This window comes from Diplotaxodon limnothrissa, linkage group LG8 (genome assembly GCF_057381915.1).
Source record: "Diplotaxodon limnothrissa isolate DT_005_m linkage group LG8, D_limnothrissa_male_GT1.1, whole genome shotgun sequence".
In the NCBI taxonomy this organism is placed as follows: Eukaryota; Metazoa; Chordata; class Actinopteri; order Cichliformes; family Cichlidae; genus Diplotaxodon; species Diplotaxodon limnothrissa.
Genome location: NC_140603.1, coordinates 17,352,870 through 17,377,200, shown reverse-complemented (window position 1 = coordinate 17,377,200; position 24,331 = coordinate 17,352,870). Strand labels below are relative to the sequence as shown.

General features: G+C 46.3%; 1 protein-coding gene across 1 annotated transcript; it reads left to right on the top strand.

Annotated features, from left to right (window-relative positions):
* Positions 1 to 301: 301 nt before the first annotated feature.
* On the top strand, positions 302 to 3,009 carry LOC146626685 (uncharacterized). Its single transcript, XM_085361411.1, has 2 exons — positions 302 to 575; positions 673 to 3,009. The coding sequence occupies exon 2, from the start codon at positions 1,313 to 1,315 to the stop codon at positions 2,363 to 2,365; it is 1,053 nt and encodes a 350-aa protein (XP_085217537.1). The 5' UTR covers positions 302 to 575; positions 673 to 1,312; the 3' UTR covers positions 2,366 to 3,009.
* The last annotated feature ends 21,322 nt before the right edge of the window (positions 3,010 to 24,331 follow it).

Here is a 24,331-nt window from a genome sequence, read left to right as displayed (position 1 = left end):
CATGTTATCTTTCTCCCCACCCTGTTTTATTGGCCATGTACAGTTGAACAATGTGACATCCCTTATAGTTAGTCTGATGTGTTTTACCGTGTACAATTGTAATAACTTCTAAAGCTCCCTCTTTATTTATTAAGTAGATTTTCCACATTTCAGTTCTGGGATTAGAGTTTCGATATAATTTGATATACACATATTCCTTACCCGACTAGTGATTAATGAATCTAGATCATGTATAGTTTTGAGAAGGGATTTTTAAGTTAGAATGAGGAAAGGTTTAATTTATAGTTATATATGTGTAGCCGGGTGGAAGTTCGATATTATGGGACATGCCACTGGATGGCACTGTTTTTCTTTTGGGGTACCTCTGAGAGCGGAAGGGATCATGGGGATCTACGGAGACATGCACGAGTGCTAGCTTGCATTGGTGTTATGTGGGTGTGCAATGCCTTTTTTCGCTGCGTGATCTGTTTTGAACGCAAAGTGTGCAACAGTTAAGGCACCAGGAGTAGCTGCCACCAACTTCGCCGTTCGTCTCAGAGGGATCCATATTCCGTTTTCTGCTGGATTAATGCACTGTATGTATTTGAGTTCACACTTGTATTATACTATCTCTGTGGGTAAGAGGGAAATGTACCGTGTTAACTGTTTAATCTTGGCTCTGTATCTATGCAGGAGAAGCCACTACAGTTATTTTTGCACTGCTAAGTTTTGTTTTATTTATGTTTGGGTTTATATCAGACACGAAATGACGCTAGATGTCCTTGAGTTCCAGATGCTGATAAAGTTGGGGAAATAACCTGCAGTAGCAGTGGGTTACCAGAGCACAAAGCTGTTACTGGATAGGAGCTGTCTGTAACAATTTTATTTCTTTATTTTTACAACCTTGTTATTTTCTTCTGAGCACTTACTTTATCATTCAGATTAAAAGAACCCCAAAGATAATCTGTGTTCTGGGCTGGTTAATTTAGCCAGGCTACACAATTTGGTACCAGGAGTGGGGTATCTGCAAAAGTGGCAGCTCAGCGATTTTGTTTTTTATGGGTTTCCGTTTAAGTAGGTTATTTTACGGTGCAAGAAATAACTGTAGTGGTGGTCACCTGCGACGCGAGGGATTGGAAAGGATCGGACGATTGAGGCCATACCAGAGGTGTGCAGAGGAGCAGTGGCCAGTCTTTCCAGAAGAGGGTGATTTCGATCGAGGGAAGGATTCTTTCCAGAGGAGAAGAGGACATCAGTGGCACCTAGCTGAATAGACTGCTAAGGCAATTTCTGCATCCTGACCAAAGACTAATCTGGACACAGACATTTCATTATGTCAGACACAAACAGTGACGATGACCAGGGTTTGGCGGGGGCCACCGCAAGGGACCCTGTCACTGAGCTTCAGGCAAAATTGTCAGAACTGAGTAACAAACATGACCAGGCTATGGCCAGGATAACTGCTTTGAGTGACGGGGCAAGTAGGTCATATGTATATCTGCCGCGAGAGCGACCTATTCAACCCTTTAGTGGGGATGCAACCGTAGATGGACGTTCTGTAGAGGAGTTTATTGATGAAGTACAGAGGGGTATCAGAACTAGAGGCTTGGGTAATGATGATCAGGTTGACTTCATTTTTTCCCTCCTCAGGGGTTCTGCACTTGAAGAGATCAAGTTATGTACTGGGGGAGAGCAAATTGAACCCGAAGAAATATTTTGTGTTCTCAGAGAAGCTTATGGTGAGAGGCGCAGTGTAGCACAGTTACTGCAAACCTTTTTTAGCCGTTTCCAGCTAGAAGGTGAAGATTTCTTTGAGTACTCACACGCTCTGTCCCAGATCCTCCGCTTAGCCCTTAAACAAAGGCCTGATGCAGTACGAGACACAAAGATGGCAGTTAGAGACCAGTTTGTGGAGGGAGTAAGAGACTCCACTCTGCGAAGGGAGCTTCGCAAGATGGTGAGGGAAAAGCCAGAGTCTACGCTTTTTGATGTACGTCAGGAAGCAATTGCTTGGTCGATGGAAGAAAAACCTAGTGGCACCAGAGTTGCCAAGAGCAGGCCCATATTAAGTGACAGTGCGGTTGCAAGGGATCAGAGTACCCGTGAAGCTCCAGATAGGTCATCTGCAACTCTAGATGAAATCCTTAAGGTGGTTTCTGAGCAGGGCAAGGCTATTGGGGAGTTACTCAGTGTGGTTAGGGAGAGTGTTACATCCGGAGAAAGGGCCCCTAAACGTGGGATTCCCAGATCAAAGTTCCAGTTCACTGATGATGGGAAGCCCATCTGTTTCAAGTGTAAGGGAGTTGGACACATTGCTAGGGAGTGCAAAACCCTTAAGCAAGGAGCTTCTCCAGTTTCTGTTCCTGCACCTGGTCAGGGAAACTAGCCACCTCGGTTGCCAAGAGCCGGGCAATTCGAGGGGAGACTACTGGCTCAAAGACCCTAACTCGTGAGAGATTTTTTGACAGAGCAGTTGGTAAATGTCCTGAAGTTGAAATTGAGGTGGGAGGGATTAAGGCTAGAACCCTTTTGGATACAGGGAGCCAGGTTAGCACCATCTCAGAGGCATTTTTCCGACAACACCTAATGGGTGAAGATGATGATGTAACCCCTACAGCTAAATGGCTTAAATTGACTGCAGCTAACTCATTGCCAATTCCTTATATAGGTTACATTGAGCTGGATGTGCAGGTCATGGGGTTAACAGCGCAGGAGTGTGGGTTTTTGGTAGTCAGGGACCCCGCCCCAGAACCAGGAGGGCCACAGGACCAAGAGCTAATGTCAGCTAAAGTTAAGGTGCAGGAAAATGATGTGGAACAGCAGGTGGGAAAAGGTGCCAGCAGACTAGAGGGATCCCCCCCTGTTCTTGTTGGAATGAACATAATAAAGAGATGTAAGGAGCTAGCCATTGCTAGTTTTGATTCAACTCTCGGAGGAGAGTTAAATGCTGCTTGGGGAGAAGCTTTTCAGAGGGTGCAAGCCTGCGAAGTATTAGAGAGGTCATCCATCGCCCGGTTAGCTGGTAAAAATACTGTACACATGCCAGCATCATCCGTGGCCACAGTATTTGCTAGAGGGCTTGGGAAAGTTTCAGATGACCAGACCTTAATGTTACTTGAGCCAACCAACACGCTCGTTCCCAGTGGTTTGGTTGTTGTTCCTACTCTTGTTGAAACTGACAGGCACGTGTTTCCAGTTCAAGTTGTGAACTTCTCTCAGGAAGATGTGTGGTTGGCTCCCCGGACCAGACTTGGTATGCTTACTGTAGTGGAGTGTGTTGAAAATGCAGCTGAGGTGCAGTTTAATCGTATCTCTGCTGACCACGAGGAAGTGTCACTGAATAAGGAAGGGGCTAAAGAATCTGATGGTGAACTGAAATTGCTGATAGAGCAGCTGAGCATTAGTGGCTCCCAAGAGGAACAGACCAAATTAGCTGCACTTTTGGCTCAGTATGCAGATGTTTTTGCTTTCAAGGATGAAGATCTAGGTTATACAGAGAAGATCAGTCATGAGATACACCTAGTCGATGATGTCCCGGTCACTCAGGCCTACCGACGGATACCTCCAACACAGTACAAAGAGGTGTGAGAACACATAACCCAGCTTCTGAAAAAGGGTGTGATCAAAGAAAGCACTAGTGCCTATGCATCGCCCATTGTGCTGGTGAGGAAGACAGACAACAGCTTGAGGTTATGTGTCGATTACAGGCGGCTAAATGCCAAGACCAGACGTGATGCCTTTCCTTTGCCCCGTATAGATGAATCCTTTGATGCATTACATGGTGCAAGGTTTTTCTCGACTATCGACCTGGCAAGTGGCTATCATCAAGTGGCAGTTCACGAAAGAGACAGGCACAAGACTGCTTTTACAACCCCATTTGGGTTGTTTGAATATACCAGATTGCCCTTTGGTGTGTGTAACGGTCCAGCCACTTTCCAAAGACTCATGCAGGCCACTATGAGTGACTTAATCCTTCAGATCATGCTCGTGTACCTAGATGACATATTAGTCTACTCATCAACTTTTGAAGACCATTTGACACGTCTTCAGACAGTGTTGCAGAGACTCAGGGAAACTGGGCTGAAGGTTAAGGTGGAGAAATGTCATTTTCTCCAATCTAGTGTACGCTTTTTGGGTCATCAGATCTCAGCTGAAGGGATAGGTACGGACCCAGACAAGATAGCTGCAGTGAGGCAGTGGCCAGTACCCACCACAGTTAAAGAGCTGAGATCCTTCCTGGGTTTTTGCAGTTATTACAGGAGATTTCTCCATGGATTTTCGCAGCTGGCAGGTCCTTTGCATGATCTGATTAATGCATGGGGCAAGGAGGACAGTCCAGCTAAATATAAAAACTTGCTGGAAAGTGTGTGGACGCCATCTTGTCAAGAGTCATTTGAACAGCTGAAAGAGAAGCTCACGAGTGCCCCCCTACTTGCTTATGCTGATTTCTCACTGCCATTTGTTGTTGAGACGGATGCCAGCAGTTTAGGACTGGGAGCAGTTCTTTATCAGGTGCAGGGTGGCAGGAAACGTGTTATAGCATACGCCAGCCGAAGGTTGAGAAATGCAGAGAGAAATGACAGAAACTATAGCAGCATGAAATTAGAGCTCCTCGCCCTTAAATGGGCTGTGTCTGAGAAGTTTAGGGGGTATCTCTTAGGCTCCAAATTCACAGTTGTGACAGATAACAACCCCCTCTGCCACCTGAACTCAGCAAAGCTGGGAGCCATTGAACAGCGCTGGGTTGCCCAGTTAGCGCCATTTGACTTTGAGGTGCAGTATCGTCCTGGTCGGTGTAACACAGCAGCCGATACCCTCTCTAGACAGCCATTAGCAGGGGAGCCCCAGCCTGCAGGAGATGAGGAGGAGTTTGATGGATGCATATCCATCTGTAACCTTGTCAGCAGAGGGACAACGCTAGGCCTGGACTTAGTAAGTGCAGGTGTAAAATGTTGTCAGGTGAGGCAGGCCCGGGTCACAGCAGTTGAGCAAGACACCCATTTTACTGATTCCCAAGGGAATACACCCACTCTGCCAGGGTATTCTAAGGAAGAGTTGCGACAGTTTCAGTGCTCTGACCCTACTATCAAGTCCTTTAGGCAGTTTTGGGACAAAAAGAAGAAACCCACACACCAGCAGAGGAGAGGTTTGGCTAAGTCTGTGATTTCTCTGCTCCGGCAGTGGTCACGTATCATGGAGTTGGAGGGATTGTTGTATCGGGTCATTGAGGATGGACATTTGGGGAGGTGTCAGCAGCTCCTTTTGCCAGTTTGTTTAAAGGAAGCTGTACTGGGGAGTGTGCATGATCAGATGGGGCATCAGGGGGTGGAGCGGACCCAGAATCTGTTAAGACAGAGATGTTTTTGGGTTGGTATGTATGAAGAAGTGGACCAGTGGATTAAGAAATGCTACAGATGTGTGCTTACTAAGTTGCCACAGCCCAAGATTCATGCCCCTGTCAAGCCTTTTTTGGCCACTAGACCTCTTGAAGTGGTTGCAGTAGATTTTAGCATGTTGGAGCCAGCCTCAGATGGACGGGAAAATGTGTTGGTGGTTACAGATGTTTTCACCAAGTTCACACAAGCTTTCCCCACACGCGACCAGAAAGCTGATACAACTGCTAAGATTTTGCTTAGAGAGTGGTTCATGAGGTATGGCGTACCAGAGAGGTTACATTCTGATCAGGGCAGAAATTTTGAAAGTGATGTGATTCAGGAACTGTGCAAGTTATATGGGGTTAAAAAAAGCCGTACTACACCACATCATCCCCAAGGTAATGCACAATGTGAACGTTTCAATAGGACACTTCATGACCTATTGCGTACCCTCCCACCTGACAAGAAACGCCGTTGGCCTGAGTATTTGCCAGAATTGGTCTATGCGTACAATGTGACTCCCCATGCCACCACAGGGCACTCGCCGTATTACCTCATGTTTGGAGTGCACCCCCACCTTCCTGTAGATGCTTTACTGGGGCAGGAGCAGGTGCTTGATAAGAGACATGACTGGCTGGTTGTGCATCAGCAGCGCTTAAATGAAGCACATAACAGAGCAAGGCAGTACACGGAGCAGAAAGCAGCGGAAAGGCTTGAGCTGGACAAAACCCGAGTCTATTGCCCCCCTGTTGAAGTAGGTCAGTTAGTTTATCTGCGACACTGGCCCCAAGGCAGGAACAAAATTCAGGACGCCTGGAGCCCTGTGGTTTATAGGGTTGTCGAAGTCCAGGGCAGCACACATGCAGTGGAGCCGGTGGAGGGTGGGCCAGTAAAACGGGTTCACAGAGCTAACCTTAGACCTTGTATTGGCCCAATTCCTGCACCCAGGAAAAAGAAAAATAATGAATCCCCTGTGGTAGTGAGTCCTAGGACAGAAGAGAAAACAGGCTGTTCAGATCCAGATCCTGAGTATGTGTTGTTCGGAGAAACCTCATACCCAAGTGCAGAGCAGGGGTCTGATGAAGCAGTTCAAAGCAGTGACATTTCTGAGTCTGTAAACACTGATGATGCTCGTGTTACTGTACCATCTGACTCTGAGCAGGTGTCCACACCAGAGACAGTTGCTACTGAAACTAACAGGGATATTGGGGTCATTCCACCAACACCAGTGCCCCGTCGGAGTAAAAGAGCTAATGCTGGAGTGCATTCAAACCCTTACCATGTCCCTGTATCAGCATGTCATGCCATCACCTTGAGCCCTGAGGTACTGTCTCAGTTGTTGACTAATTTGGGTACTGCTCTCTTTAAGGAAGCAGTGCATGAGTTGAGATATACCAATTGAGTCACCGGGGACGTTGACTCTTAAGCAGGGGAGTATGTAGCCGGGTGGAAGTTCGATATTATGGGACATGCCACTGGATGGCACTGTTTTTCTTTTGGGGTACCTCTGAGAGCGGAAGGGATCATGGGGATCTACGGAGACATGCACGAGTGCTAGCTTGCATTGGTGTTATGTGGGTGTGCAATGCCTTTTTTCGCTGCGTGATCTGTTTTGAACGCAAAGTGTGCAACAGTTAAGGCACCAGGAGTAGCTGCCACCAACTTCGCCGTTCGTCTCAGAGGGATCCATATTCCGTTTTCTGCTGGATTAATGCACTGTATGTATTTGAGTTCACACTTGTATTATACTATCTCTGTGGGTAAGAGGGAAATGTACCGTGTTAACTGTTTAATCTTGGCTCTGTATCTATGCAGGAGAAGCCACTACAGTTATTTTTGCACTGCTAAGTTTTGTTTTATTTATGTTTGGGTTTATATCAGACACGAAATGACGCTAGATGTCCTTGAGTTCCAGATGCTGATAAAGTTGGGGAAATAACCTGCAGTAGCAGTGGGTTACCAGAGCACAAAGCTGTTACTGGATAGGAGCTGTCTGTAACAATTTTATTTCTTTATTTTTACAACCTTGTTATTTTCTTCTGAGCACTTACTTTATCATTCAGATTAAAAGAACCCCAAAGATAATCTGTGTTCTGGGCTGGTTAATTTAGCCAGGCTACATATGGCCTAACCATAGAAGGAACCATGCAATTTCAAGTAAGCCTTAGATTTAAAGAACATTACTTAAACACACTCTTACTTCAGAGAACTATGCAAAGTAAAGAGACTTAAAAAAATCAACATGTAAAAATGTGCGGCTAAACAAGAAAAGAGTGGTTAATGGTAATTTCCTTCTTCTTGAAATGTAAATATAAAGGCTTGGGATGGTTTTCATATTGCATTAGATCATTGACACATTTTTTTTTTTACCAACTTTTAAATGATAACTGAAATACTCTATGTCATGGAAAATTGATAAATAGATAAATGGCTTGAAAAGTGAACCCTTAGGTTATCTTCTTTGGGTGGGACCTGTACTTTAGCACTGTCCAAAGGAGGAGGAGTGGCTAACGATTAAAACTGCCTGTGAAGGGCAATTGAATTCTAACCGTACAAAGATTTTGAGAACTAAGGACTTGAGCACTCCTAACCTTCATTGGACGTCTTTTCTGTGTTTACGCTGATTTTTTTTTTTTTTTTTTTCCAATGGCTCAAAAATTCATACGCCTGTCTATCCTTTGGATACTTGTAGCCCTTTTGGGTAAGTAGTCTGTTCCTATTGCATAAACTTTAAAACCACACATTTTCAACTTGTGTTTTTTATGTGAATCAGATTGAGCTGCAATTACAGCTAAACTGTTTAACACAGGTCAAGTCTTTAAATGCTTTTCATAAATAGTGATAAAACCATTATTTAGGTTAAGATTTTATATTTGTACTCATTCCTAAACCACTATTATATTTGTAGTAGAAAAATGGAAAGCTACCAGTGATGTGCGTTAAATGTCAGGAGGGATATTATACCCCTTATGTCAAACAGAGTGATTTGTGGCCCCAATAAAGGAAGTAATAAAACATATGGTAGCCATAGAATTATGATATTCATCAAAATATGCTAGTTCATAGCTCATTAATTTTTCCCGCCCAAAATAAATTATTTGATTATTAAAAAATAAAGTTTTTATATCAAATAGCATTCTTTATTTTTATCAAGTTTATTTTTAATTAAAAAGTTTTTATTTTTTATGCTTAAAAAACGCCATCTGGTGGTGGGTCAGTGCGTGTGTGCGCGCGCACCCCCGTGCCTGTGTCTGGGCCCGTACTCGTCTGTGTGTGTGTGTGTGTGTGTGTGTGTGTGTGTGTGTGTGTGTGTGTGTGTGAAAATGTGTTAAACCAGAGTAAAAGTGCTTAGTTAAACTTGTGCTTTTGTAACTTTCAGTATGGCGAGACATACAGGTTGCATGCCTCGTTGGAAAACTTTATTTCAATTTATTTGCATTTGTTTAATCCAAAAAAGGAAAATGAGAATCAAAGTCTGAGATGCAAAAAACTCTCGCAATCCCCCAAGCATAAGCTCACTGTGGCTTCCAGCAAAAACCCCTAGGCAAACAAGCAGGGAGACCTCCTGAAAAAAACCCTCTGTCTTTCTCCAAAAATGCACAACAAATCCCCCTAGAATTACTTGATAGGGACCCCTCTATTCCCAAAACGTATATTCAATAACAGGGCAAAAACCCCTGAAAAAATCCTTAGTATTTTTTCACAAATTCAGCGCCCTGCGGCTCCCACCCAACCCTTAGGCAATCAAGCAGGAAACCTCCTGAAAAAACCCTCTGTATTTTTATCCAAAACACGCGCAACAAAAAAACCCTAGAATAACTTGTTAGGGAACCCTCTATTCCCAAAACTTATATTCGATAACAGGGGAAAAGTCTTCATTAATCCCATGCAAACGTACACCTATCTGGAACAACCCTGACATATTACAAAACAATAATATGATAAACTTTTCAGATTGGAGTGGTAAAGGAATCAAATATTTAGAACATATACTAGAAGGAACAGAATTTATTTTATTTGATAGACTAGTTACACAATATGGGATCAACAAGAAAAGATTTTTAGAATATCAACAAATTAAATCCATAGTAAAAAAAAAATTTAAACCGGGTCAAGTTGAACTACAAACACCACCAAGTGTGGTTCAATTTCTTACTCTTAAAACCCCCAAATTACTATCCAAAATATACAGAACGCTTTCTAAAACAGATGAATCAATATCACTTCCTATTGCAAAATGGGAAGCGGATTTATCAGTTAACTTAGACCAAAACTTCTGGTCTCAGATTTGCTTAAAAACCTTTCATCTAATTAGAAATCCCAGTCTTCAATTAATTCAATACAAAATATTACATAGAGTGCACTATACAGGTCATCGGATGTTCAAGATGGGCTTTAAGTCTACCAACAACTGCTCACACTGCCAAACCAATTCACCGGACAATTATATCCACGCTCTTTGGTTCTGTCCACCAGTTCAGAAGTTTTGGCGCGAGATATGTGAAGACTTATCAAAGTGTCTGAAATGTAACATTTCAACTTCCCCCTTAGTGTGTTTGTTGGGCAGCTTAGATAATGTCACTTCAGAAAAGAATATAGCCCATATGGTTTTCACTGCCATATGCATAGCCAAGAAAACAGTCCTCATGAACTGGAAAAATAAAAATAATCTTAATTCTAACCAATATAGAAATTATCTATTAGATTACATTAGTCTTGATACAGCCTCTGCCACCACATCAGATCAATTGCTCTGGGCTCCTTTGATCAGCTCCATCACCTAGTGGGGGTGGGGGGTCATAGTTTGGTCCCGCCTTCACTGTTGTGATTGGTGTGGGGGTAGGGACAGGCTTAGGGCGTCTTGGGGTTCCCCGGAGGCATCTTCCTTGGGGGGCTCAACCCGGGGTAGCGGTCATGGCCAATTAGGGGCTCTGTTGGCTCTTAGGTGACGGTTTCCTCATGGCTGCGTGCAGCGGGGCTAGGGGAGGGTCTGTGCTGACGGACGTGGGTTACTGACTGGCTGGCTGCCCCTGGGTGGGTCCGGGATGGGCGTGAGGTTCTGGGGGCGCTCCGTCTCTGGGCTGGGACCCGGACCGGGCCTCGGGGGCTTGGGTCCTGGTTGGTGTGTTGCCGGGGTTGTGGGCGGGTGGGTGCATGGGGGCCCAGCCCTGGAGCAGGGTGCCGCCGGTGCGTCGAGCCACCTGGGGGGCTCTTCAACTGGTGGGGGAGATTGTCACATCTTGCAGGAGCTTTCCTCTCCTCAGGAGCTGCCTCTGCAGGAGGGGGAGATACAGGAGAGGTGGAGGAAGATCTCAGCCTGGGTGTTTATTGTCTCATGTAGTCTGGAAGATGAGTGGATGGTGGGGTGGGTGCAGTTTTCTCTGTGGTGGGGTTGGGTGGACTGTCCCGGGCTCTGTGGGGCCGGGCGGTGCTGCTGCACTGGGCCCTGGTCTGGATGGGCCTGGGCCCCCTTTGCCTGGCGGGTCGCGGAGTATGGGGGTGCCTACTGGGGTCAGCGGGGGAGCTGGCCCCAGGGAGGGGTCACTTGCCCCTCCCTTCCTTCCCTCCCCATCTCCAGCTGCCTTCCTCTTCCCGCTCCACCACAACCACCCACACATGCAGGGCTGTGGAGTAGGGGTGTGTCACCAGGGTGCAGAGGAGGCTCTCTCCCCCCCCCCCCCCGTCCCCTTCTGGCTGCCTCTGCCTCAATTTTATCCCACAACTTAGACATTCACATTACTCACACTCTCATTACACATACATATAGGATCTTGGGGGTGGGCACGATACACGGAATCCAAATTACCATCAGGGTGTACACCTCACCCCTGGCGTCGTTGCCCACCTCTCAATTTTAAATACACATAGACATTGAGGGCTAGCAGGAGGGACCATGCGCTTACCTGCTGCTCTCTGGCAGGTAGCTCCATGCCCTCCTGGGTTTTAAATGCACCTTAGAACACACATACATCAACACTACAATGAGCGGGTGGAGGGAGGTTTGGAGTCTTCTCTCACCCCCGTTCTCTGCGGCCTGCTGGAGCGGGGGGCTAGGAGGAGGAGTTGGCCATCCGACTGGGGTCTGGAGTGTGGGGCCTTCCTGCTGCTGCGGAGTCGGGGCGGTCTGCTTCTCCCCACCGCAGGGAAAAGGGTAACACCACCTGGGTCTGGGTGCAGTTCCCCCCTCCAGGGGCAAGGGTACCTAGACCCGGTTCGTAGAGTACGCTTGGGGAGTGTGATTGTGTGTACAGCGTCTCTTTATGTCTGTCTCCACGTTGGTTGAGTGTGGAGTAAGTGCGTATGAGAGCATGAGGGTGGGAATGGATGTTTGTATCTGTGTGTGCCTGTATGTCTATGTCTATATGTCAGGTTGGGTATCAGACGCCACCTCTCTGGGGACATCTCAGGCCCTCCAAGATTTGGAGGCCTATCTCCCCCTACCACCACTTCCCCTGCCGGTGGCGGACTCCCTCAGACATCGGTGTGTTGGTGGTTCTTTGTGTCCGGGGGTGGGCGTCCAGGTACACACCGGCTTACTCCTTGGCGGCTGCTTATCGGGGCCTGGAGCCTGGAGCTCGCTCGGGCCACTTCGGAGGTGGGGTGCCCCCAGCCTCTCGGCCTGGGGCTCGGTCACTCAGGCACAGCTGGCTGCCGGCGGAGCTCACGGGCGCGTCACTGCAACCTCCCCTGGCTTCTGCTCCACGGCTGCTGAGTGACCCCTCATCTGGGACTCTCCTCAGCTCTTTCCGGGACAGTGGCACGGCTGCCCCTCTGTTGGTCTTCCTTGGTCTCTTGTGTTCTGGGGGCCTCTGGATGTCTGGAGTTTTCATCTCCTCCATACCTGCTTCATGCCCTGGAGGACGGGGCTGTGGCTCCCCACACCCTCTAGCAGATCATTACATGAAGGAACCTTTTAAAAAAAACAAGCGTGTCCATGCTCACAGGTGTACACACGGGTGATCACACCCACAAACTACACCCTTTTTGGCTCCTACCTCAAAGCACACTGTGTTCTGTTGATCTTATGTGCTGCACAATAATGTTTAATATTTAGTATTTACTGTCATATTCCCATATATCATTGTGATGTTGTTTATTCTATTACTCTTGTTTTCTTCTGCTTGTTTTCTTTTTTGTTTCTCAACAGGTGATCAAGGTGATCGATATATGCATTTTTTTCTCTGCTCATTCTGTTGGTTTTTGTTTTTTGCCCTTCTCCCCCATCCCTCTTCTCAGCTGTTTTTCTTTCCCTCTTTCTTTCTCCCCTTCTTTCCCCCAGTCAAGTCTGTCCCGTATTCAGCAAGAGAAAGTAAAATAAACAATAAAAGGGTGAATCAAATGGACCATTACGGCAAGGCTGGGATGGTCAATTTGGTAAAGTAAATCTGTTGGGCATCTTTCTTCACCTTTAGACAATAATTCTGATGGCAAAAGAGTCGAACGGGACAAGCAAAAAAAAAAAAAAAGATAACAGGGGCAAAAACTCCTGAAAAAATCCTTAGTCTTTTTTCTTCAAACCAGCCCTCTTACTAGCTCCGTCTCAAATTCAGCGCACAGCCTAAGTTTTCCCTCGCTCCTACTCGCACCGAGCCGCAGCCAGCGCGCAATTTTTTCCCTTGTTACTCTCGCTGTATCTGATCGCACCCCAGTTAGCCAATCGGATACAGGTCCCATTTTTATGATCTGCTGCTGAGGTTAAGACTGGCACAGCGCTCCCAGAAGACGCCTGACTTCTATGGAGTTATTTTTTTTGCCACTATTCTGATCGCACGTAAAAAAACAAGTTTGCAGGTGCAAGTGTTGTATTTTGTGGAGAAATTTGTTTTGAGCGAAGAAAAGCTGAATTTGAGTGAACAAAATTCATTCCTGCGTGCAAAAAATGTATTTCAGTGTTTGCTATTATCCATACACACACACAATAGAAGCCCCTCTCGCTCAGTTTTTGCATTGGCGCTCACTCGCAATGTGTTGCTCGCGCTCTCAACATTTCTGCTGTGCGCGCTCAACTCTTTCTCTACACCGTTATATTTGTGGCACAAAACCAACCAATCACAGACTTGGATGCAAAAAAATCTGATTGGCTGTTCTGGTCTCCAATCAGCTCGAAATGACGATATGCAATATCCCAGAATCTATTTCATCCAAAACTCAATCGAGGCAGTGGCGGAGGAACACAGAGTGGCGGAGTTTGAAATATTACTCTTTCTGGGTCACAAAATAAACTTTTAAGATATTTTCTTTTTTTTCTTTTTTTTTTTTTTTAAATGACATCAGAAACAGCAGTATGCGACATTACGTGATGGCAGAGCTTCAGTTCATCCTTTGTCATTTTTTTTTTTTTTTTTTTTTTAATAAATAGGACAGGGGGAATGAATGAGAGAAAGAGGGGGAGAGAAAGAAAGAAAACCAAAGGGGAGAAGAGACGGTGAGAAGGGGGGGGAAGAGAGAGAAAAAAAAAAAGAACTCCTGGGTCACCTGTATGGAGAAAAAAAAAAAACAAACAAAAAAAACAAACAGAGGAGACAGCAAACAACAAAGAGCAACATAATAATAGAGAAAACAAAGCACCATCACAATAAACTAGCTAGTCATAGATATCAATATTTACTAAATAATAAACGATATTGTGCAGCACGCAAGATAGACAGCGCACAGTGTGCTTTGAGGCAGCAGCCAAGAAAGCTTTAGTCCGCGTCTGTGAATACCCATGTGTGCATACCTGTGTGGATCAGCATGCTTGCATTCCAAAGGTTTCTCCATGTAATGATCTGCTAGGGAGTGTGGGGGGTAGCCTCCTCTGCACCCTGGTGACATACCCCCACTCCAAGGCCCTGCATGTGTGGGTGGTTGTGGAGGAGCGGGAAGAGGGAGGCAGCTGGAGATGGGGAGGGAAGGAAGGGAGGGGCAGGTAACCCCTCCCTGGGGCCAGCTCCCCCGCTGACCCCAGTAGGCACTCCCACCCTTCGCGACCCGCCAGGGAAGGGGGGCCCAGGCCCATCAGACCGGGGCCCAGTGCAGTAGCGCCCTCCGGCTCCACAGAGCCCTGGACAGTCCACCCAACCCCACCACAGAGAAAACTGCACCCACCCCACCATCCACACATCTTCCAGACTACATAAGACGGTAAACGCCCAGGCTGAGATCTTCCTCCACCTCTCCTGTATCTCCCCCTCCTGCAGAGAGTTCCTGAAGAGAAGAAAGCTCCTGCAAGATGTGACCATCCCCCCCACCAGTTGAAGAGCCCCCCAGGCGGCTCGACGCACCGGCGGCACCCTGCTCCAGGGCCGGGCCCCCATGCACCCACCCGCCCACAACCCCGGCAACACACCAACCAGGACCCAAGCCCCCGAGGCCCGGCCCGGGCCCCAGCCCAGAGACGGAGCGCCCCCAGAACCTCACGCCCATCCCGGACCCACCCAGGGGCAGCCAGGTTGCCAGGTCAGTAACCCACGTCCGTCAGCACAGACCCTCCCCTAGCCCCGCTGCACGCAGCCGCGAGGAAACAGTCACCTGAGAGCCAACAGAGCCCCCAACCGGACGTGACCGCTACCCCTTTTAAGATATTTTCATGCGAGAATGTAGCTGTGTAAACTTCGAATACCTGCTCGGTTCATCAAGAAATCACATATTTCCATAAGTGCTCTAACGTTTTTGGAGATGCCTGTTACCCACCAGCTGACCGCACAGCTGGACTGGAACCGGCCATTGGGCATATCGGGCATTTGCCCTATGGGCCGATGGTGATTTTTCATTTTTATGTTTGTTTGTTTTTGTAACGGTATAAACAATGGAAGGTGGTGGATTAGCCAATTCGTCATGATCAACTCTGGGCTGGACCAAATACAATACATCCGTATTAAGGGGAAAAGGAACGCGATTAGTCCCGTACTTCAGCTAGAATGAAAAAAAGACACAAAGCTGGAGTTATTTTTTCTTTACGCTGCACAGCTGCCGCTTCTCCCCTCATTCTCTCTCCCTCTCTCTCCTGTTGCTACTTCAATCATGAAACTAATCAATGATCAGCTGATCGTCTCTCTTGTTTGTTTATCTCCCACTTTGCGCCAGAAACAGGAAACAAGCGGATATTGCGCAAAACAACAACAGCAGCACGTTCAAGCTTGATAAGCTGTTGTTGTAATTTATTTAAAATTAATTTCTAGTATCAGCTGATGTTTGCTGGAGCCACAGCTGTGAAAGCTGCTGCTCATGATATCGGTTTGGAAACATGAAGGTGATACAAATCATACATATATATCAACAAGACAGTGTACATCACTGTTACAACAGCGTTTGTTTTAGTTCAAAGGCTTTATGGTTTTTCCTATAACACCTGGTCTGTGATTTTTTTGTCAGTTCAGCCTTATATATTATGTTTAACCCAAGTGACCACCCGGTCAGCTGGTGGGTAACAGGCATCTCTGAAAACGTTAGAGCACTTATGCAAATATGTGATGTCTTGATGAATCGAGCAGATATTTGAAGTTTACACAGCACCATTCTTGCATGAAAATATCTTAAAAGTTTATTTTGTGACCCAGAAAGAGTAATATTTCAAACTCCGCCACTCTGTGTTCCTATTGCATTTCGTCATTTCAAGCTGATTGGAGACCAGAACAGCCAATCAGATTTTTTTGCATCCAAGTCTGTGATTGGCTGGTTTTGTGGCACAAATATAATGGTGTAGAGAAGGAGTTGAGCAGGGCCGTGCAGAGAGGTTTAAAGGGGCGGGTGCTCAAAGTTAAAAAGGGGCACATTGAACCAGGCTGAATAACAACAACACACATTCATCAAAAGTCTAACATGGGAAGGGCAGGGCTGTGTTGATCTGAGATTGTAGACATTAAAAAGTCCATAGGAGAGATGGTAGCTGATTAAACAAGTGTCATGAGAAAATAACAAAATCCAAAGATTGGTGACAGCGCTTGGAACCATAAGGCAACAAAAAAACTGTGAGAAATAATTTAGGCTCTGCCTGTGATTCACTCTTTGCTTCTCTTCTTCCTTCCATCATTTCATATATCACTCTCCACTTGCTATGTGAGAACAAGGCACAACTTGCTATTGCAATAAACTATAATCTAATTATCCACACCTAACAACTCTTGCACTTAATCTATAATAAAATGATGACAGAAAAATGTTGTAGCCCTGCCTTTAGTAGCCTCACACAGCTCCTACTGTTTCCTCCTCATGTCCTTACCAGGCATGTCTGGACAATGTTATATCATGAGTAATATTTTTTTTTTAAATCCATCTAAATAAAACACACACATGCAAGCACACACAGGGACATTTTAGACCTTCTTCAGAATACTGTATATACTATGGGCATCATGGTGCTGATCCAGAATCCTTACATTATTATTTATTACTAGAGCTACAATAATAAAGCAATGAGGAGGAGGAAGAAATAAATATGAAATAATGTCATTATGATGATTCCATTTGTTTCACTATCCACTCTGTGCAGGGGCAAAGCTTATTACATTTTTAAACTGTAGAGATACAATAATTTTACTGCTGTAAAATCCAAATTTTGTCTTATTTAAAATATAAATCTAATATAATCTGCTTCTTAATGTATGTTCTTTAAAATACAGTGTGTGTTTTTTAATATATTATAATTAAAATTATTATTATGTGGACATGCATATTAGATCGTTTTTTAGTGAAATATAGTCCCTCCAGAAAGGCAAGAAAAGCCCGGAAACTTACTTTAAAACTAAATATGTTTCTAAATACTTTAAAACTAAATATGTTCCCTAAAACGGTGGACAGAGCTACAGCCTTACCCAGTTAGCCAGCAGCTATCACCAGCACTACTTGTGTAGTTAATAAAAGGACAGGTAATGTTTGTCACGCTGTTGCACACACAGCACGCTCGTTTGTTTCAGTTCGTCAGTTGCCACAAGACAACTTACCAACGTGTACGTAATAAGCTAATACTCCTGGGTGCTACACACTACGCTGTAGACCTACTTACTGGTTTTGTCACATCAGTCTGTGTCTCTGAATTAATTTGTGTTTCTCCTACAGCTCCGGACCGCTAAAAATGCGCGTGCTCTTTGTGAGCTCGTTCCTGGCTCGTAACCAGCGCGTTCTGCCGTCAAGGGCGATCATTGGTTAAATGTGATCATGTGACTGATGCAAGCCAGATCCTTTTATTTAGCAAAACTGTGATTAATAGTTAAATATTATTGTTGAGGGGCACAGACAGGACTCCGCACGCACGCACACACACATAAAAAAAAAAAAAATTTTTTTTTTTAAAAAGTTGCCTCAACAAAAGGGCACTTTGGGCACCCATCAGGAAAGGGGCGGGTGCTCAAGCCCCTCTAGCCCCCCCCTCTGCACGTGCCTGGAGTTGAGTGCGCACAGGCAGAAATGTTGAGAGCGCAAGTATCACATTGCGAGCGAGCACCAATGCAAAAACTGAGCGAAAGGGGCTGCTATTGTGTGTGTGTGTGGATAGTAGCAAACACTGAAATACATTTTTTGCACGCAGGAATGAATTTTGTTCACTCAAATTCAGCTTTTCTTCGCTCAAAACAAATTTCTCCTCAAAATACAACACTTGCACCTGCAAACTTTTTTACGTGCGCTCAGAATAGTGGCACAAAAATAACGCCATAGAAGTCAGACGTCTTCTGGGAGCGCTGTGCCAATCTTAACCTCAGCGGGAGGTCCTAAAAATTGGACCTGTATCCGATTGGCTAACCGGGGTGCGAGGGGAGCCGCCCCTTTGTTATGTGATTGGCAGCGGGCGAAGTTAGGCATGCCTCGGAAGCGGAGTTGGCCTCCGGAGCAAAGTCCGAACGAATAGCCCAAATCATTAAGGATCAGATACAGCGAGAGTAACAAGGGAAAAAATTGTGCGCTGGCTGCGGCTCGGTGCGAGTAGGAGCGAGGGAAAACTTAGGCTGTGCGCTGAATTTGAGACGGAGCTAGTAAGAGGGCTGGTTTGAAGAAAAAAGACTAAGGATTTTTTCAGGAGTTTTTGCCCTGTTATCGAATATATGTTTTGGGAATAGAGGGTTCCCTAACAAGTTATTCTAGGGGTTTTTTGTTGCGCATGTTTTGGATAAAAATACGGAGGGTTTTTTCAGGAGGTTTCCTGCTTGATTGCCTAAGGATTGGGTGGGAGCCGAATTTGTGAAAAAAGACTAAGGATTTTTTCAGGGGTTTTTGTCCTGTTATTGAATATAAGTTTTGGGAATAGAGGGGTCCCTATCAAGTAATCAAGTATCAAGTTTTTGGAGAAAAACGGAGGGTTTTTTCAGGAGGTCTCCCTGCTTGTTTACCTAGGGGTTTTTGCTGCCGCAGTGAGCTTATGCTTGAGAGATCGCGAGAGTTTTTTGCGACTCAGACTTTGATTCTCATTTTCCTTTTTCGGATTGAAAATTGAAATAAAGTTTTGCAACGAGGCATGCAACCTGTATGTCTCGCCATACTGAACGTTACAAAAGCACAAGTTTAACTAAGCACTTTTACTCTTGTTTAACACATTTTCACACATACACACACAGACAAGCACAGGCCCAGACACAGGCGCGTGCACAAGCTCGCACAGCGCGGGGGCGCGCTCGCGCTCACACACGCACTGGCCCACCACCAGATGGCGTTTTTTAAGCATAAAAAGTAAAAACATTTTAATGGCTTAAAAGTAAAGAATGCTATTTGACATAAAAACTTTATTTTTTAATAATCAAATAATTTATTTTGGGGGGAAAAATAAATGAGCGTGTATTATGTGTTAACAATAAAGGTATAACTTTCACACCTGCTTCAGGTTTTCCCTTGCAACCATTTATCACACGCACAAGCAGATCTAAGTATTTGACTAGTGCTTTCTGTCAAAAGTCTAACCTTATCTTATGACCCTGTTGCTACACTACATTCCCTTACCAATGCACTCTGCAGCCAGGTTACTTCTTTTTATGTGTGAAAGCTAAATTAAGCAAATTGTATGGTATCACTGCAGAATCTGTGTCAATCCTGGGGCTTTTTTTTACTTTCTTTTCTTCATTACAAAATTAGTTTTGATTTTTATTATTTAATTTTTATTAGTTTTTACAATTTACAAATACAAAAAAAAGTCATTCTTTTAATTTGATACTTAATTACAAATACTTCAATAAACTGACTTTTAAAATCTTTTTCCATGAAACACTTAATGTGTCAAGGCAGGTTCGTTGCACAGTGTAGACAGTGTGACAGTCACAAGTTCGTGTGAAACCAGTGGATTGGCTATTGTGTGGTTGCAGCTTCTCAGAAAAAAAAACATACAATCAAAGACTTTTTACAGTGAACAGTTGGACTTCGCTTTGTTTTATTCAATCAGTATATACTGTGCCAGAGCAATCTGAAAATATTTGTTGGTAGGGACTTCTTTACCTTTGGGTACATGAAATATGCTGGATGTAAAACTAATTAATGATTTAAAACTTCATAAAATTTCATTTAAAATATACACATATTTTTGGTTGTTGTTATTTTTTTTATTATGCTTTTGTTTATAATAATACTTATAACTTGCACCTTGCGGCTTCACCAAATAGGTTTAAAATACAACAACAACAAAAAACCCCAATAAACACTTATCTCATTATCTATGATACATTATAATGATACATGTAATTTGAGAATTAGCTGAATCTAAACACTTACACGTTATCATATACTAATAATTGCATTTACATCTGATCCTACACCTGCAGTAACAGATGCCCCAGCAACTTCATCAGATCCTACAGCTGCAGTAACAGACGCCCCAGCTGCTTCACCAGATCCTACAGGTGCAGTAACAGACGCCCCAGCTACTTCACCAGATCCTACAGATGCAGTAACAGACGTACCAGCTTCTTCACCAGATCCTACAGCTGCAGTAACAGACGCCCCAGCTACTTCACCAGATCCTACAGCTGCAGTAACAGACCCCCCAGCTACTTCACCCGATCCGACAAATGCAGTAACCGACGCCCCAGCTACTTCACCAGATCCTACAGCTGCAGTAACAGACGCCCCAGCTACTTCACCAGATCCTACAGCTGCAGTAACAGACGCCCAGGCTTCTTCACCAGGTCCTACAGCTGCAGTAACAAACGCCCCAGCTACTTCACCAGATCCTACAGCTGCAGTAACAGACGCCCCAGCTACTTCACCCGATCCTACAAATGCAGTAACAGACGCCCAAGCAACTTCACCAGATCCTACAGCTGCAGTAACTGACGCCCCAGCTACTTCACCAGATCCTACAGCTGCAGTAACAGACGCCCCAGCTACTTCACCAGATCCTACAGCTGCAGTAACAGACCCCCCAGCCTCTTCACCCGATCCTACTGCTGCAGTAACAGACACCCCAGCTACTTCACCAGATCCTACAGCTGCAGTAACAGAAGGCCCAGCTACTTCACCAAATCCTACAGCTGCAGTAACAGACGTGCCGGTTTCTTCACCAAATCCTACAGCTGCAGTAACAGACGCCCCAGCTTCTTCACCAGATCCTACAGCTGCAGTGACAGACGCCCCAGCTACTTCACCAGATCCTACAGCTGCAGTGACAGACGCCCCAGCTACTTCACCAGATCCTACAGCTGCAGTAACAGACGCCCCAGCTACTTCACCAGATCCTACAGCTGCAGTAACAGACGTGCCAGTTTCTTTACCAGATCCTACAGCTACAGTAACAAACGCCCCAGCTACATCACCAGATCCTACCCCTGCAGTAACAGACGCCCCAGCTAATTCACCAGATCCTACACCTGCAGTAACAGACGCCCCAGCTACTTCACCAGATCCTACTCCTGCAGTAACAGACGCCTCAGCTACTTCACCAGGTCCTACACCTGCAGTAACAGATGCCCCAGCTACTTCACCAGATCCTACAGCTACAGTAACAGACGCCCCAGCTACATCACCAGATCCTACCCCTGCAGTAACAGACACCCCAGTTACTTCACCAGATCCTACAGCTGCAGTAACAGACGCCCCAGCTACTTCACCAGATCCTACAGCTGCAGTAACAGACGCCCCAGCAACTTCACCAGATCCTACAGCTGCAGTAACAGACGCCCCAGCTACATCACCAGATCCTACACCTGCAGTAACAGAGGCCCCAGCTACTTCACCAGATCCTACTCCTGCAGTAACAGACGCCCAAGCTACTTCACCAGATCCTACAGCTGCAGTAACAGACGCCCCAGCTACTTCAACAGATCCTACACCTGCTGTAACAGACGCCCCAGCTACTTCACCAGATCCTACACCTGCAGTAACAGACGCCCCAGCTACTTCACCAGATCCTACAGTTGCAGTAACAGACGCCCCAGCTACTTCACCAGATCCTACAGCTGCAGTAACAGACGCCCCAGCTACTTCACCAGATCCTACAGCTGCAGTAACAGACGCCCAAGCTACTTCACCAGATCCTACTCCTGCAGTAACAGACGCCTCAGCTACTTCACCAGGTCCTACACCTGCAGTAACAGACCCCCCAGCTACATCACCAGATCCTACACCTGCAGTAACAGAGGCCCCAGCTACTTCACCAGATCCTACTCCTGCAGTAACAGACGCCCCAGCTACTTCAACAGATCCTACAGCTGCAGTAACAGACGCCCCAGCTACTTCACCAGATCCTACAGCTGCAGTAACAGACGCGCCAGCTACTTCAACAGATCCTACACCTACAGTAACAGACGCCCCAGCTACTTCACCAGATGCTACAGCTGCAGAAACAGACGCCCCAGCTACTTCACCAGATCCTACAGCTGCAGTAACAGAAGGCCCAGCTACTTCACCAGAACCTTCAACTGCTGTAACAGACGTGCCAGCTTCTTCACCAGATCCTACACCTTCAGTAACAGACGCCCCAGCTACATCACCAGATCCAACACCTGCAGTAACAGACGCCCCAGCTACATCACCAGATCCTACACCTGCTGTAACAGACGCCCCAGCTACTTCACCAGATCCTACAGCTTCAGTAACAGACGTCCAAGCTACTTCACCAGATCCTACAGCTGCAGTAACAGAAGGCCCAGCTACTTCACCAGATCCTACAGCTGCTGTAACAGACGTGCCAGCTTCTTCACCAGATCCTACACCTTCAGTAACAGACGCCCCAGCTACTTCAACAGATCCTACAGCTGCTGTAACAGATGCCCAAGCTACTTCACCAGATCCTACAGCTGCAGTAACAGACGCCCAAGCTACTTCACCAGATCCTACAGCTGCTGTAACAGACGCCCCAGCTACTTCACCAGATCATACATCTGCAGTAACAGACAGCCCAGCTACATCACCAGATCCTACACCTGCAGTAACAGACGCCCCAGCTACTTCACCAGATCCTACAGCTGCAGTAACAGACGCCCCAGCTACATCACCAGATCCTACAGCTGCAGTAACAGAAGGCCCAGCTACTTCATCAGATCCTACAGCTGCAGTAACAGACGCCCCAGCTACTTCACCAGATCCTACAGCTGCAGTAACAGACGCCCCAGCTACATCACCAGATCCTACACCTGCAGTAACAGACGCCGAAGCTACTTCACCAGATCCTACAGCTGCAGTAACAGACGCCCCAGCTACTTCACCAGATGCTACAGCTGCAGTAACAGACGCCCCAGCTACTTCACCAGATCCTACAGCTGCAGTAACAGACGCCCAAGCTACTTCACCAGATCCTACAGCTGCAGTAACAGACGCCCCAGCTACTTCAACAGATCCTACACCTGCAGTAACAGACGCCCAAGCTACTTCACCAGATGCGACAGCTGCAGTAACAGACGCCCCAGCTACCTCACCAGATCCTACAGCTGAAGTAACAGAAGGCCCAGCTACTTCACCAGATCCTACACCTGCAGTAACAGACGCTCCAGCTTCTTCACCAGATCCTACAACTGCAATAACAAATGCCCCAGCTACATCACCAGATCCTACACCTGCTGTAACAGACGCCCCAGCTACTTCACCAGATCCTACAGCTTCAGTAACAGACGCCCAAGCTACTTCACCAGATCCTACAGCTGCAGTAACAGAAGGCCCAGCTACTTCACCAGATCCTACAGCTGCTGTAACAGACGTGCCAGCTTCTTCACCAGATCCTACACCTTCAGTAACAGATGCCCAAGCTACTTCACCAGATCCTACAGCTGCAGTAACAGACGCCCAAGCTACTTCACCAGATCCTACAGCTGCTGTAACAGACGCCCCAGCTACTTCACCAGATCATACAGCTGCAGTAACAGACAGCCCAGCTACATCACCAGATCCTACACCTGCAGTAACAGACCCGCCAGCTACATCACCAGATCCTACACCTGCAGTAACAGACGCCCAAGCTACTTCAGCAGATCCTACACCTGCAGTAACAGAAGCCCAAGCTACTTCACCAGATCCTACAGCTGCTGTAACAGACGTGCCAGCTTCTTCACCAGATCCTACACCTTCAGTAACAGATGCCCAAGCTACTTCACCAGATCCTACAGCTGCAGTAACAGACGCCCAAGCTACTTCACCAGATCCTACAGCTGCTGTAACAGACGCCCCAGCTACTTCACCAGATCATACAGCTGCAGTAACAGACAGCCCAGCTACATCACCAGATCCTACACCTGCAGTAACAGACCCGCCAGCTACATCACCAGATCCTACACCTGCAGTAACAGACGCCCAAGCTACTTCAGCAGATCCTACACCTGCAGTAACAGACGCCCCAGCTACTTCACCAGATCCTACACCTGCAGTAACAGACGCCCAAGCTACTTCACCAGATCCTACAGCTGCAGTAACAGACGCCCAAGCTACTTCACCAGATCCTACAGCTGCAGTAACAGACGCCCCAGCTACTTCACCAGATCCTACAGCTGCAGTAACAGACGCCCAAGCTACTTCACCAGATGCTACAGCTGCAGTAACAGACGCCCCAGCTACTTCACCAGATCCTACAGCTGCTGTAACAGACGCCCAAGCTA